Raw genomic sequence first — 15,825 nt, 5'->3', positions numbered from 1 at the left:
GAGGTTTTTCTCCCTGGTTCTGATGGAGGTTGAAGGTTTATGTTTATGCTCGTGCAGCTCAGGATGGAAGGGAAGATCTGGTTTCCGTAGCTCGGTAGTTAAATCGTATGAACTGGTTTATGTGAACACAGTTATTATAAACTGGACTGATGTGGATCATATGATGAATCTGAACCGGACTTCATTGACGTGGACTGAATGGTCTGTGTGTGTAGAGGTAATTTAGTTTTGGTGCTGTCCTGAAGCAGCAGCGTCTCAGCAGAAACACGAGCTGATCTTCTCACTTCAGCGTACGTACCCGTTAGCTGTTAGCTGATAGCTGAGGCTGGATCTATGTCACGTATTTTTTTAAATGGTGAAGAAAAGGTGTCTAGATTCTGTAACACGAGGCCAGGAGCAAACGTCTGATACTCTTCTATGTCTCAAATTTTCTGAAAAAGAAACTAATAACCGCTTTATTGTAACCTGATTTTTTCTTGGCGAAATAATTATTGTTGGTTTTTTATAATACGAAAGTATTTCTTATGCAATTACTTGGTTAATAATGGAATAATTAATAGTCAATGGCCTAAATAATGACAGCAGCTGTGGAGTTATCTGATTCCTGGCTGATGTCTCTGAACTGGGCGAGATAAGAAGGCCTCCGTCCGTCAGAGGGATCGTCTGCTGTTCAGAGCCGAGAGGAAAAGCTCTGAGAGCCGCAGATAAAAGTCACCTTTCATCCTTTTGATGAAGTCTCTGTCGTCCAACCCCGACTCCTCCCGGAGTCTCTTCTGACAGCCGCCTGCAGAGAGGAAACAAAACAAGCCATCATTTAACCTCACACAGAGGGGGAGGGGCTGATGGAGGCTGTTCCTTCTTTTTATATTTTAAACTGTAAATTCAAACAAACTGTGAGAAGAAAATTCAATATTTTATCTATTTTAATTTCCAGTATATAACACTTTCATTTACACATGTTATCTTTTATATGTGTGTTTGTGTGTGTGTATATATGTCATTTAAAAACGCACCACAACAGGATATTTATCATATTTTAATACTCCTGTAAGCAGTTATAGATTAAGGTACTTTAGTTGTTATACTTACTCACTTGAGGTTGAATGACTTTATACACACACACACACACACACACACACAACCTCCACACAAACTCTCTCTCATACCACATACCAGCTTCATTTAGAAAGCAGCCTGCTATAAACAGGAGTAAACTCCAGCACGGTTTCTAGCTTCTTCAGTTCGTCCAGATCAGCTGTTGAACGGCTGCTTGTACAATCATCAGGACGAAGCTCCATCACGGTTTCTCTTCTCTGAATCAGCTGTGAGCTGCACAGCTGGTGACATATGAGACGCAGCGTACTACGGTGAACTCGCTCACATCCACAGTGGATAAAAATGACCTCAGTCTTGTCCAGAGAAGACTGATGACTGGGGCTTTAAAGCTGTGTCCATTTCTGCCTCAGAACCATAACCGGATTTCTGCGTAACTAAGATTCAGATAGCCACGATGTGATTATAAAACGATTTCAGACGAATCTTTTATTCTGTGTGGCTGCTTTTCTACCGTCAGAGAGGAAACGTGTAACATGGTTTCTCATTCTTGTGACAAACAAAGAAGAAGAAAACTAGCAGGACTTCAGCTCATCAGAGTAAAACACGAAGCTTCATCCGATCCTAGCGCTCATCAGAACCCTGCTGGCCTACCGTGGCCTTTGCGTTCTGGTCCACTTCCTGCATTTAGCTCACGTGAAGCGAACAGAGAGCTGCGTTAGTTGCTGGACTGGATTTCGTTGAGGGTCTGAGAGCGGGTGTCGGCACTCCTGCTGCAACCAAAAACAGACGCCTCCAAGACAGCCGATTAGTGGGCGTCTACAATCACAGAGCAGCAAAAACGGGCACCACGATGTTGGCGATAACAGCTGATAAACCACATAATTATTACAACTCGATGCTGTTCACACTCCAAACTTCATGGACACTCAACACATTATGAAATAAAGACAGCGACGGTGCAGGTGGTACCGGGTGCAGCCATCTTTAAGTCTAGAATCTCCGGGTTCTCTGCAGGTTACGAGTTCTCCGGAAGACGGCGAGCGGGCGATCACGCCGCTGCCTCAAATGAAAACCTGAGGCAGGGAAGTGGTTCGTTATTCGACTTTAGATGAAGAAACGGAAACGAGTTTTCATTTTTTGTTTCAAATAAAAAACAGAAAGTTCCTGGATGTACACGGACCCACGCGTGCATCATCCTAACATGTTAGTTAGATTTTAAGGATCTTTTTCTGGATGATTTTTGGAAGAACATAAAAGCAGGAAACTAGAGACACACCTTCCAGCAGCCTTGGGGAGGGTTTACAGGCCGGCAGAGGGTCCATGTCCAGGACCTTGTACAGCTGTCCGAACGCTAGGAGGCGTAAGGCATGCTGAAACACACGGCACACGGGACAAAGCTGTTACTGGAGCAGGAAAACATCGAACAGCAGAAAAACAAAGAAAAGACTTCACTGATCAATAAGCTTCAGGCGGCTCAGTGGGAGCAGCGTTCTGCATCAGAGGAAAATCCAGGAAATGTTCCCAGACTTCCGTTTCATCCGTCTCCACAGCAGGAGGACTGAAGGATGGACGGCAGGATGCGGCCTGGAGGGCCACTTTGTTGTTTTATGTGCCTGCAGTAACAGCAGCACCATTGTAAGACGTGGTTCTAACGCTGGTTTTACTGGTGTGGGTGGAAGTCATCAGACGGTTAATTAGGCTGACAGTTTGCTTTCAGAGGTCAGGGTCCAGCTTTCTGTGGACACGGGGTTATTTATAGCCCTGATAGGACCTGGTGGAGCTCCCTGCAGTCAGAGCAGCAGGAGGAAGCTTTACCTGCCCGCTTCCCTGGAAAAATGCTGACTGGTGAGCGTACACCCCGGTGGGACGTTTCAAGGCTGGGCCGGTTAATGACTGCGCTCGGTTAAACGAGCGTCTGGGGCTGGTTTTACTACAGGAAAGGATGTTTAAGAAGCTCTGAGGGGTGGATGGAAAAAGAGTTTCATCTCCAGGGAGGAAATCTGCTTGTCTGCACCGAGGAGTCTGAACTGTTCAGAAAATATGCAGATTATCCCAACATATGAAGAACTCTAAATGACCGGTGTGATGAACAGCAGCGTGTTCGTCTTGCTAACGTGTCCACGCGATGGAGGATTTCTGCTTTGAATCTGCAGAGCTCCATCCTCAGCCTCAGGACCATGAAGCCATCGGCCACCAACCCCAAATATGTGCAGGATGGGTCTAAGAGCAAGTTGTAAGAGATGCTAGCGCAACGTTGGTGGAGAAGTTGGTGCTAAAATAGCCAACATTATGAAATAAGGGCGACCATGAAGATGAGAGAGGTGAGCTGAGTGAGTCACTGTGGGGAAATGAAGGTGGAAAATAATGGTTGAAGATGTTCATCAGGAAGTTTGGACCTGCTCCCAGAGACCCATCCTGGAAAGATCAGGGAAGCTGTCCGAGCTCGTCTGCTTTTCCTCTCATCTCATTAATATTTTGGGGCCCGAAAATACACAAAAACACTTTATCCTGCTTATTTATGTAGATTCTGACAGTTTTCGAGTCTCACATTTAAAATTTTTATCATCAGGTGTCGAGAAAAAAAAGAACTGGGTTTTTTTTAAAAATCTGATTTTGTCTTTAACTATGAGAGAAGCTTCATCACAGCGGTGAACAGCATCCACCAAAAACCAGGTCGTCCTCCAGCATGCTTGGTAACAAGGCCGGATGTCCTTCCTCCTCACCGCTGCTCTGATGGTTTTCATCTTTCATTCCCGGACCACTGAAGATGAGTGTGGTCATGTGACTGCATGGCTACGTTTGATTGGTGAAAGCGCGGCACGCAAAACGACTCAGCAAAAATGTGCGTTTCAGAAAAACGATCAGGCAGCACTAACAAACTTATTGGGGGGCACAAAATATGGTCCCCAAGCTTGAGACCCATGATCTAAAAGCAACGAGAACAGTTGTCTGAGAGCTGCTGTGACAGCTGTGATGTAATAACTGATAACTGGGGGTGGCGTGGACAGACCTGCGCGCTCCGGGTGACGGCGTCCGCCTGCTGGGCGCTGAGGTGGGACAGGACGTCTGTGGGTTCCCTCTCACAGGGGTCATGAACTCCTGGACCTCCTGAGGAGAAAAGCCGTGTCAGAGTTCATCCTTATTTCTTCTTCTTCAGTTATTTTGTTGTCCAACCTTCTGCATTCATCAATGATTCATCGCTGCAGGAAAACACAGCCAAATGTTTAAAGTCCACCACGTTACAGAAGAAGATCAAACGAGCTGCTGGAAGATCAGACAACAAAAACCCTCCGAGGACGTTTCTGGTATTAAAGCTAAACAAACATTTTTCCTGTGGACGGCTGGAGAACAAAAATAAACACTGTGAAGGTAAACGTTCAAAAATACTCCATCATCTGAGAGTAAAATCATCCAGTTAAACCAGCATCGTACCAGTGACACTGCAGCTCTTCTCTGTTGTTCCAACAAATTAGTCTGATGTTCTACAGGAAGATGTTTTCCTACAATAAATACATTAAAAATGTCAGAGATGCTTCTACGTTCTCCAAGAAGAATTTTAGTTAACCTCGAAGTACCTGCTGCTTCAGACCAGCTTCTACACGGATCCAGGTGAAAACATGGAAAGCTTCGGAAGCATAGACGTCACAGCCGCCTCATCAGTTTTACGTTACATGACCTCCAGGACCCCACACAAGCTTCCAGATGTTTCTTCATTATTATTTCCTGGATCCACTGAAACTGAATTTTGTTCTGTTGTATGTTGAACGTTGCTGAATGACGGTAAAGTCTGAGGCCAGAATGGGTGGAGACTCTGAGGACTCTCTGAGCTCTGGTCATGTTACGTAAAACTAATGCAGCAGAGGTGATGTAATGTGAACAGAATATAATCCTGCATAACTTCTGTATTGAGCTGCCTGTGAGGATTCATCCACACAGGATGGTCTGGGGACTCGGTTCGACTGTTTGTTAGTTTGGTTTATTTCACACTGAACTTGACTCAAACGGACCAAACCACCTGGACAACATCACGCAGTTAGAACAGCTGCTCACCAGGGGGCGATACGCCCTCAAACGGCCGCTGACCAAGAAGAAAGAAGAAGAAAATCCGGCTCATTAACTGGTCAGAACTGAAAACAACTCATTCACCTCAAATCAACAATAAAGTCCAGTAGTCTGGTCTCTGTTTTTACTTTGGTGGTTTCCAGAAGAATCTGTCCAAGGTAAACTTTTCCACATCGCTTTGTTTTAGCTCCCTTCGGACTCATGATAAATAATGAGCCCAGACTATTTGTAGCCTCCTGCTGTTTTACAGAGAGAACCAGCGGGTCTGATCACTGACCTGGTAGGAGCATCCCTGAGGCGATACACTCCATAACACGACGCAGGGCTTCTCCAGGGCCCAGAGGACGGTTACAGGTCGCTATGGCCTTTTCACAGATCACCTCCAGAGGCTGTAGGGCAGAAAGAGGAATCACAGCTGAGGCGGAGCTGCAGCCCGACCCCGAGCCTTAACCCTGGTATCTGTAACGGTGATTCGGAGGCGGTCACCTACCCATCCTTTGAGAGGTTGCCAAGCCGGCTGGTGGTTGCACAAATCTCTGAGAATCCTGAGAACGACGATGCAGGACTTGAGGTCTGCGACTCTCGCCTGAGGAGACAAATGAATGTTTGACTGGAGGCAACTTCACAAGCCTTTAAATTTCAATACGCAGAAGAAACGGAGAAAAACTTTTACACTGACAATCAGAAGTGATTCAGATCAGACGGAGAGAGAAATACTATCACAGCTGATGTGTACTCTCTCAGTTCCTGTTTAATTAATTCACCATCCGCTTCATCAGGTCCACCTTCTAGTACCGGGTCGGACTCATCAGACCAGCAACGTTTCTCCATCTTCTATTGTCCAGTGTTGGTGAGTGTGTGTGAATTGTAGCCTCAGTTTCCTGTTCTTAGCTGGCAGGAGGCACCCGGTGTGTCTTCTGCTGCTGTAGTCCATCTGCTTCCAGGCTGGACGTGTTGTGTGTTCGGAGATGCTGATCTACAGATCTTGGTAGGAACCAGTGCTGGGTGGAGTTGAACAGATGGACCTGATAATGTGGACGTGAGTTTATGTATCTTGCATGGATTGCACAGCTGACTACACAGCTTTACCAAAGAGAGGGAAGTAGAACAAAGGAAGAAAAACCTGGAAAGGATACGAAGTGTTGACTTTAACCCTTTTTGATCGTGCTGTTTAAAACCTTAGTTGTACCACCACCCTGCATATTTTAGATGTTTTCCTGCTCCAACACAACCTGATTATTGAGACCTGGGAACTCCTCCTATCACATCTAACTAATAAGAATTCACTGCGATCCAGTCAGTCTGGCCCTGAATGCATCGCGTGGCCTCCACTAAAACTGTCGCTGCCTGACTAACCTGCAGACCTCTGAAGCAGAATTCCTGCCTCCCCTTCAGGCCCCTGCAGCCTTCCTCTGTGATGCTTCTTGGCATTTAGCTCTCCTTCCCTGAGGGGAGCAGCTCCACATGACCTTGACTTCCATCTGCTTCAGTTCAGGCGGAGCTCAGCTTAAACCTGATTTGCTGAAGAGCCTCTTGTGACCCCGTGTCTCCGCTCTCTGATGTCCGTCCTCTATTTACACTGAAAATTGAGTTTCCTCCAACTTCTTGTTGTCTTTTTATTCTCTTGCCTCAGATTTGGCAGCAAATCTAAATTTAACCTGAGCTGAATTTCCAGAAAAGCAAAACAAGCAAAAGCAGAGGATGCAAAACTCCGTCCACACTGATATGAGTGGAGCTCCTCAAGGATCTTTTGTTTGCTTCATGCATTTTAACTTTCGCTAAAAAGTATGTACTTAATTTCCCAATTAACCGTGGTGTCAAACACAACGAATAATTAATTATAAAGATCCCTCAAAACCAAAAGATTATGTCTGAACCACAGGAATCGGGAAGGAAAACAAAGGTAAACGTGTGTGTTACTGCTTCTGTGTTTTCATGCGAAAGTACAGCAGAGGAAGTTATTCCCTCCTCATCCTCGTCGGATTTCTTTGCTTCTAGAAAAAAGACCAAGGTGTGACTGAGGACGTCTCACCAGCCTGGAAAGCAGGAAATCCATCCACCAGGATAACCAGCTCCCAACATGGAGCCAACCACAAGAATCCAGTCTACCAGCAGCAGACAGCAAACCCGAACTGATCCCTACCACCACATCCGGATCCACAAGCTGCCCCCAAAACAACCAGCTCACCGTTCGATGGACCTTTTCATCGGCGTGATCCAGATGTTTAAAAGATGTTTTACTTCTCATGTCTCTCTGATGTGACCACAGTTATCACAGCAGTGTTAAAGGGAGGAACACAATCATTTCCTTCCTTATATGAAGTCTGCCGTTTTTAGGTTTCTGTCACTGACCTTTGATTTTGTTACCTTTAATAAATGAAATCAACATTTAAAAACTATGTTTTGTTTTTCTTTGTCTGAAGACCTGAAATGTTTAAGTGAGAAATGTGTAAAATAAATAAAAACTTTTTCTCAGCACCGTATTTCTGCATCTCACCGGATTTTACCTTTAGATTCATGTTTACACGAAGATGTCAGACGTGTCACTCGAGGCCGAACATCATTAAAAACCTCTGGTTTCCATCACGTTGCCATGGAAACATACAAAGACATGAAAATCCAGCTGAGCTCACCTGGAACCATTTAGCATGTCGAAGCGAAGCCAATCCAGCCCGGCACTTATGCCTATCCAGGACATCTTCCTCCTCCTCGTCGCCATGGCAACTGTCTTCCTCTGGACAGACAGGACAGGATGGGACAGGCTGAGCATGAACATGCTGACCTTACACTCACACACACACACACACACAGGAAGCAGCCAGTTATTCAGCCAATCAACTGATCCAGGGTCTGGAAACAGACGGATTCTCATGTACAAGGCAGGAGGAACCGGACCACATGCGTTCCGGCCCGGCCGAGCGCGGCTCTACATGCAGATCAGTGGCTGAAGGCAATGGGAGGGGCCAGATTAGTGAGTTATCAGGATGAAAACGAGAGCATGGCGACAACTCAGGACCAGAGGCCAGATCAGACTCTGGAGGAAAAGCAACCTGATACCTGCAAAAAAGAGGTGACGAGCTGAACCTCTTTAAGGGGGATTAAACCACCGGCGTGTTTTTTTTTTTCCTTCTTAATTTCTGACAATAACACGGCACATCCACACACACACGAAACTCGTCTTTAAAAGAAACTTCGTACAGATGAAGCTTGTCCAAACAATTCCAGGTCAAACACTCCTAAAACTGAAGCTATCCCTTCAGGGATACCCTCCTCACCCTCCTTAATGTGTTGTTCATTCCTATACAGCAGTGGTTCTCAAACTGGGTTCGGGACCCCCATGGGAGTCATGAGATCATTTCAAGGGGTCGTCAGATAATTGAAAAAAATTTATAGCCTAGATGAATTTGGGATTTTTAGCAGGGCTGTGAAAACTAAGCCATTGATGAGGAGATAAATCTTTGAAATTAGCATTTTTTATCTCTATTTTTTTAACATATTGACGTATAAACAACAAAGTTAGTAAATGTGCCATATTATCAGAATTTAACATTATCGCCACGAGAGAAGCGGATTGTGGGCGTTTAGGTGCCGTGTGACACAGTGAACCACCAAAAACCACTTTATCCTCCTTATTCAGGAAGAGTTTTTTACATTGAGAGGAAGCTGCAGGACGACCCGTCTCGTACATCACACCACTAACCACTAAGTCATCGCATGGGGTCGAACGCCAACCTATGCCGTCTTTGTTTGAGAACCACTAAAGTAAAAGAAAAAAATGATTAATTATTAAACTCTGACTAGTAGAAATCTCCTCCTCCTCTTTCTGAGGTGCCATGCTTGTATTTTCACTCCTGCAGGATCAGATGTTTGTCTCTCCACACGGCTCCCGCCATGTCCGGAGGCCGAGACTGATGGGAGGAGAAGAAGAGTGACAGCAGACGACAACATAAACGTCTGAGCGTGAGAACGCCACCTTGGAAGGAAAGTGAAGGTCGGTTTGTTGGGATCAGCTGTGGGACCAGCGGAGAGCCCACCGCTCGGAAAGGACCACATTCAACCTTTCCAAGCTGCAAATAGCTCATCCTGATCAAAGGAATCAGAGATGAAATCTAATCAACAACCCGGGTCCAGTCCCAGCCATCTCTTTAAATGCCTCTTCCTGCACCTGATGGTGAACCGTCCAGCAGACGAGTCGGCGAGCGCTGCAAGAGCTGATGAGGGACGCAGGTTTTAACCAGTCAGTCCTTCTACAGGATGTGCATGGTCGGCCCCGGGGCTGCTGGGTAATGTAGTCGTATTCGTTCGATGGGAAACGTTCAGGTGGAACCAGGCGCTCATCAGGAAGAATAAAGGTGAAGTTTTAACCGCTTTTGTTTTAAATTCTGTATAAAAGTTCAATTTTAAAGAAGAATGTTATTGTTTTCAGCAAATCTGTTGATAGGATGTGATTATTTTGTTTCCTTAACCAGACGACCTCTCCTGGCTGGTATGTTATAAATCCCATCACACCCACGGCTGAAGTCAACTGGAATAACAGCGGAAAATAATTCTAAATGTAATTAACTGTATAGTATTTTACAAAAGTAATGCATTAATTTGAGTAAAAAAGCATTTTTTTTACTGGCAAACAGCCAAAAATATTACAAACAAAAACAAAGATTTTCCAAAAAATAAATAAATAACCCCAATTTTTTTTTTCTGAATTAATGAAGAAAATCTCTATTTTTTCTCATTTTTCTAAACTGATTAAATAAAAACTCTAACAAATATCTAATAACAGTTTGAGATTCATTGTTGCTACAAATAAATAATCCACCAATTTATTTATATTGTGTAATTTAAACCAAAAGAAGTAATATTTAATAATTATTCAGAAAAAAGGTTTCTAACTCGTCTTTCAAAACATTAAATACCTGGTTGCTAATCAGCTCCATGACGCCGGACTTTATTTACAATGAAAATAAATAAATAAATAAACTGGGAATTTTTTAAAAGTACAATTTAATATTAAATAAATGAATAAAGATGAATAATAAATATAGAAATCAGAGTGAATAAAAGCAAATAAATATATAAATAGAATAGGTAGATATAAAGAAACTAAAAACGACCAGAAGTGGTTTGAAGCGGCAGGCCATGAAGAAACAATCGCTCGCAGGTCAAGTCCATACAGATATTTGGAGAACCCAAATTAATTATTTTCTTCTTCATCGTCATCATCATCATCTCAGGGAGCTTTGATTCATGACCAGGACGTCAGATTAGTTCAACGACGCTCATTTTTTAGGACAAAATGATGGGATGTCAATCCAAGCCAGCAGGAATTAACCAGCCCTGTTAGTTATAGCCCAGTAACAGATGTGGAGAAGGGGCTGCTGGGTAATGTAGTCATTTTACTCTTTAATCTGTATGTTTGGTAGAATTTCATGGTGACCCAGACAGACGTCCAGCCAACTGATGATGGGAAAGAGGGTAGGAGAAGGATGTCAGGGGCGGACCAGTTGGGTCACCTCCCAGGAGAAAATGTGGGACGGGATTCCTGAATGAAGATCTGGAGTAACACCAGATAACTGAACCCGAACGCTTTCAGGCTTTCTAACTGGTGTGTTTTAAACCTGGTCGTCCAAAAGAAGCGACCTCCTTGATCTAAATCCTTAATCAGAAACTCTAGGATGATTCAAACTGCCACCTCACACCTGCGTGGTCTTCTTGCATCAATCCCAACCCGACACATCCTCTGCAGAAATCCTCCATCACCGTCCATCTGCTGTTCCACTACACTTGACCCAGATCCATATCACCCCTTCTCTTTTTTCCGTGGCTTCCCTCTCAGCTTTCAGCCCTCTTTCTGTATCATCTTCCCTTTTCCCCCCTCCGTCTCCCATCTGAAGCTCAAATGTCGCACTATTTATATTCCTTTTATCCAAATACATCCCTGCCGCCTTCCAGCCCTGTGTGGTCAAATCAAGGTAAAATAAAAACTAGAAAAGCCTTCTTTCAAACAGGGAGTGGAGGAAGAGTCCATACCTCCTCCTTCTGTGGTGCTGTGCTCCTCCCTCATGGTTAAGGAGGAGATGGTGATCTTCAGCGAGAGGTGGGGGTCTGTGGTGCTGCAGACCTGGATGGCCGCCTCAGGCACACACGACCGGACTTCATATCTGTCGTCGGTCATCGTCTGCAAAGCAGAGCTGAGCCATTAATTAAAAACTGAAAATCAGCTTTAACTCAAGCTGACTGAAAACTGATGGAGATGAAACAACATGAGATCAGAAAAACGCTTAAAAACACACAGATCTGAACTTTCCTCAGCCACAAAGTTTCACCATAAATCCTGATCACAGCTCACGCTCCGAGGTTAATAAAGCCCCTTTCATTTCTACAACTTTTTCTTTTTTTCATGTTTCTTTTTTTTCTTTTGGGGGGGGGGGGCAAACCTCATTTGTGTTATTTTACTGTTTTTGTTTGTTTTTTCTTTTTTCTTTCATTTTGACATCCTGTGTTAAAACACTGGCCCTTAAATCACACAAAGTATGTAAAATACCAGTAGGCATGTTTTTAGTGTGAAGACCACAAAGATGTTAAATTTTAATAACTTTTAATATAAATACAAGTAGTTGTTTTTAAAAGCTTATGTAGACATTTAGTAACAACAAAGTTATCAGCAACTGTCTCAGGTGGTTTTTATACAACTATCTACAAAACAATCATTTTCCACCATAAATGATTTGTTACACTCCAAAAACCAGTTCCTGTCCACTAAAAGACAGAGAGGACATCACAGGCTGGACAAGTCTAGGGTGAGTTAGTCCTCCTGTCCACCAGGAGGCAGCACTTCGATCTCCTCAGCAACCAAATGCATCATGTTGTCACAGAATTTTCTGATTGGCTGATGTATCGTCATGATGCCCTCTCAGCTGGTGGTAGGATCTCAGCCTACCACCAGCTGATGTGGTAGGCTGGTGGTAGGACCTCAGCCTACCACCTGTTGGCCACTGTTACCCATGAGACTTCTTAAGCTGGAGGTTTTCCCCAAGCTGATGCCAGATCGTTGCACCACAGGTTCTACTCCTTGCTGTGTGACCTGCATTTTTCCACCAATAGCAAAGGCGGTGTTAGGCTTTTTTTATGCTTCTTTTTTTCTTCCTTGCAGCCGTTTTTAACATTTTCTTCAGCACCTAACATGGATATAATAAGAAAAACCTGTGCAGGTTCGGGTTGTTTAACTTTGTTCTGGTGATGTGGTTCAGAGATAGTCTTTAATGGAAAGGGATGATGCTTTATGGCTAATTAATCGTGGCGTTAAATACCAGGATAAACGGTGGAATTAAGTTCTTGTGGGAATCCTCTGGCACTACGCGGCGTCTCGGAAGAGAAAGTGGTTTCTCAGCCTCGGGAGGCAACAGCTCCAGGAATGTAGAGAACGGTAAAAGCTCACCTCTCAGGCATGTGAAATGTACCTACCACCTTCCTCCACAACTTCCTGCCTTGGCCTAGTTATCATTTACAACTCAAGTCGCTTTATTAACCCTTTAAAGCCTGAGTTCCCCCAAGTGGGTAATGTTAAGAACAGGAAACACCAAAATGTGCCAGAATGGCCATTTTGGAGAGCTCAGCTGAACTGTCTGTACTAAAACCTCTAATTTTGCCCATGCAGAGATAACGTTCACATATTGTACTATGATAAGCTAGAGGTTTAGAGCTACAGCTGAATCAGTCTAATGTAATATTAATATTCGTCCAGTTTTTAGGCAAGCCTGAAACCTTTTTCATTTGTTCTATGTGCCATCCTTATTTCTTCACCATTTACTTATATTTAAACAGCTCAAAACTGCTCCCTTAAAAATGTCTCCAAAAGCATTAAGGAGACTCTGTGGTTGCAGAGATAAACTAATGTCATTATAGGTGAGCAATTTTCAAACAGAGGCTTAAAATAGGCAGAGGGCTCAAAGGGTTAATGATGCTTTTACAGTCATTACAAGACAAGCAAAAACAAGACAGGTTATAAAGATAAATATCTTCTTTCACAACATCCTGGTGTGTCTGACATGACACAGCTGGTTCTCTGACGGGATTATTTACATTCTGATGAATTCAACTTTCCAGGAGGTTTTCTACATTAACCCTGATCACCTCCTTCATCTATCTACCACTATCATTAAGACAGTCCATGTATTTAAATGTTGGCATCCATGCTTCCGTCCATCCATCTTCTATCACTTAGTTGGGGTGGAGTCGTTGGGAAACCCAGACTTCCCTCTCCCCAGCCACATTCGCCAGCTCATCCAGGGGGATCCCGAGGCGTTCCCAGGCCAGCCGAGAGATGTAGTCCCTCCAGCGTGTCCTGGGTTTTTCTCTGGGTCGTCTCCTGGTGGGATGGCATCCAGGAGACAAAGCGGTCCGATGAAGCCAACAGAACCACATCATCCGCAAAGAGCAGAGACCCAATCCTGAGTTCACCGAACCGGATCCCCTCAACACCTCGGCTGCACCTAGAAATTCTGTCCATAAAAGTTATGAACAGACTCGGTGACAAAGGGAAGCCTTGGTGGAGTCCAACCCTCACCGGAAACGATTCTGATCTACTGCCAGCGATGTGGACCAAGCTCTGGCACCGGTCACACAGGGCCCACACCGTGCCCACTAAATAAAACCTTTTTACGTTTTTAACGTGGTCCATCAGGAAAATATCAGCTTCTTCCCTCTTTTCCTCTCCTGAGCCATCATGGAAATGATGCGATGAATATTTATTGTAGGCGTTCACCTGACCTTTTATAGCCGCCATGTGGCAAGGCGTTCCCTCACGTGCACCCGCTTTAGAGTGGATTCTGATTTATGAACTGAAACAGGCGTGTGCGCACTTTTATAAATCTGAAAGTTTTAGTGTGCCACATTTTCATTTTTCCTTACGCACGCCACCTGTATGTAGTCTGCTTTGCTACGCACAGTTTTATAAATGAGGCCCCACGTCTGGACTGGAAATTTAAGGACCTTCAGACAATCTGGACAACCACTGATCAAAGCCACTTTAAACCATTACAACAAATTATGGCTGTTAAGAAGAAAAATATAAAGATACGAGTTGTGAATCAAACCAGCTTTGTTCCATCCATCTGCTCTATCTAGAGCAGGGCTATTCAATTCGGTCCTACAAGGGGCGCAATCCAGCAGGTTTTCCATGTATCCCTGCTTCAGCACACGTGCATCAAATTAAATGGATCTAACAGCCAATCAAGTTCTGCACAATGACTAATTAATTTGATGCACGTGTGTTGAAGCAGGGATACATGGAAAACCTGGATTGCGGCCCTCGTAGGACCGAATGGAATAGCCCTGATCTAGACTGTTTCTGTCCTTGCAGCTCTTGTCAAACTTTGTTCGGGTCATCCTTGAACATATTTCAACTTAATCTAATCTTGTTCCAACTCTCTTCATGTCTTCCCCTCCTGCATGTGGACGCTTGTTTATACACTCACTGGAATTCAGATTGCTTCACATTTAATGTTTATTTTTTTTTTTAGGTGTTTTGTTTCTTATTTAAACTTTTTTTATTTGATGCATTTTTGATTTTTGTTTAGGAAGAAAAGCAGCATTTGTCTGAAAACCATTTTATCAACTCTTCTGCATCAGGTGCATACCTGCAAACTCAAAGTGTGAAAAAGGTGACAAGTTAAACCTCTTTAGGAAGGTCAGGGGTCATCGTCGTGTTGTTTTAAAGGTCAGCTCAGGCTGTAGAGGAGGAGAGGCTGACGGTACCTGGATCTGCAGGGGGAGGTTGGCGCTGACGGTGTACAGCAGCAGTTTGGTGGGTTTCTCCCTGCACATCAGCACCAGCTCCAGGTCCATGTCGTCTTTGATCAGCAGACCTTTGGCGACCAGGCCGACACGCATCACCCCACACAGCACCGACGTCGCTTCGGACCTGGAGGACAGCCAGAGTCACGTCACCTCACAGCCACAGGAAGTTTACAGGTAATAACCAAGACTGGAGCAGATTAGACCATTTCTAATCACGATTAATCACATTATTTCCTGTAATTAATTGCATGATGAATTGTAAGAAATTGCAGAATTAATTTAATAAATTGCATGATTAATCATGATAAATTGCACAATTATTTCTACACATTTGTGATAATTTGCATGACTAAGCAAAATTAACTGCACAATTAATCACTATTAATGACATTATCGTTCATGATTATTGCATGACATGTCGTAATCAATTTCACAATTTTCGCAATAACTGCACAATTGATCACTATGAATTTCATGATTAATCTGGATTAATTGCTTGATTAACTGCACCGTTAATAGTGATTAACTGCATGATTACTTTTAATTGCACAATTATACTAAAACTTGTAATTAATTGCATGATTATTCACAATTATTTGCAAGATTAATTTGAATTAATTGCACAATTAAATGCAGTTCATCACATGATCGACCAAAGTTAATTGCATGACAAATAATAATAAAGATTAATAAAAAAAGATTTTCATGAATGCCATAATCTGGTGAATGACTTCATCCAAAAAAAAAACGACCTTTTTATTTAATTACAGCCTGGCAGACCTTCGGCATTCTAGCTGTTAATAATCTTCCTGCTTCCTGGAGCATCTCCCACAACATGGACTTCCTCTGTACCACACGGTCAAGCTGCTCCCTTAATAAATCAGGAGGGTTCAAATCCTGAAACTGTGCTGG

The 15,825-nt window shown here is 43.7% G+C and overlaps 1 protein-coding gene across 2 annotated transcripts in view; it reads right to left on the bottom strand.

Annotated features, from left to right (window-relative positions):
* Positions 1-15,825, bottom strand: part of LOC121648652 (spermatid perinuclear RNA-binding protein-like) — a 52,259-nt gene that overhangs the window by 13,193 nt on the left and 23,241 nt on the right. For both annotated transcript variants that reach the window (XM_041998901.1, XM_041998902.1), the window contains exons 4-11: positions 14,872-15,037; positions 11,146-11,293; positions 7,752-7,852; positions 5,609-5,704; positions 5,396-5,507; positions 4,067-4,164; positions 2,333-2,426; positions 716-784 (exon numbers count right to left, since the gene is read on the bottom strand). In XM_041998901.1, coding sequence (XP_041854835.1) covers positions 716-784; positions 2,333-2,426; positions 4,067-4,164; positions 5,396-5,507; positions 5,609-5,704; positions 7,752-7,852; positions 11,146-11,293; positions 14,872-15,037 — 884 coding nt within the window. The remainder of the gene's footprint in view (positions 1-715; positions 785-2,332; positions 2,427-4,066; positions 4,165-5,395; positions 5,508-5,608; positions 5,705-7,751; positions 7,853-11,145; positions 11,294-14,871; positions 15,038-15,825) is intronic.

The sequence above is a fragment of the Melanotaenia boesemani genome, chromosome 11 (assembly GCF_017639745.1).
Source record: "Melanotaenia boesemani isolate fMelBoe1 chromosome 11, fMelBoe1.pri, whole genome shotgun sequence".
NCBI classification, from domain to species: Eukaryota; Metazoa; Chordata; class Actinopteri; order Atheriniformes; family Melanotaeniidae; genus Melanotaenia; species Melanotaenia boesemani.
This window is presented reverse-complemented; position numbering and strand designations above follow the sequence as displayed.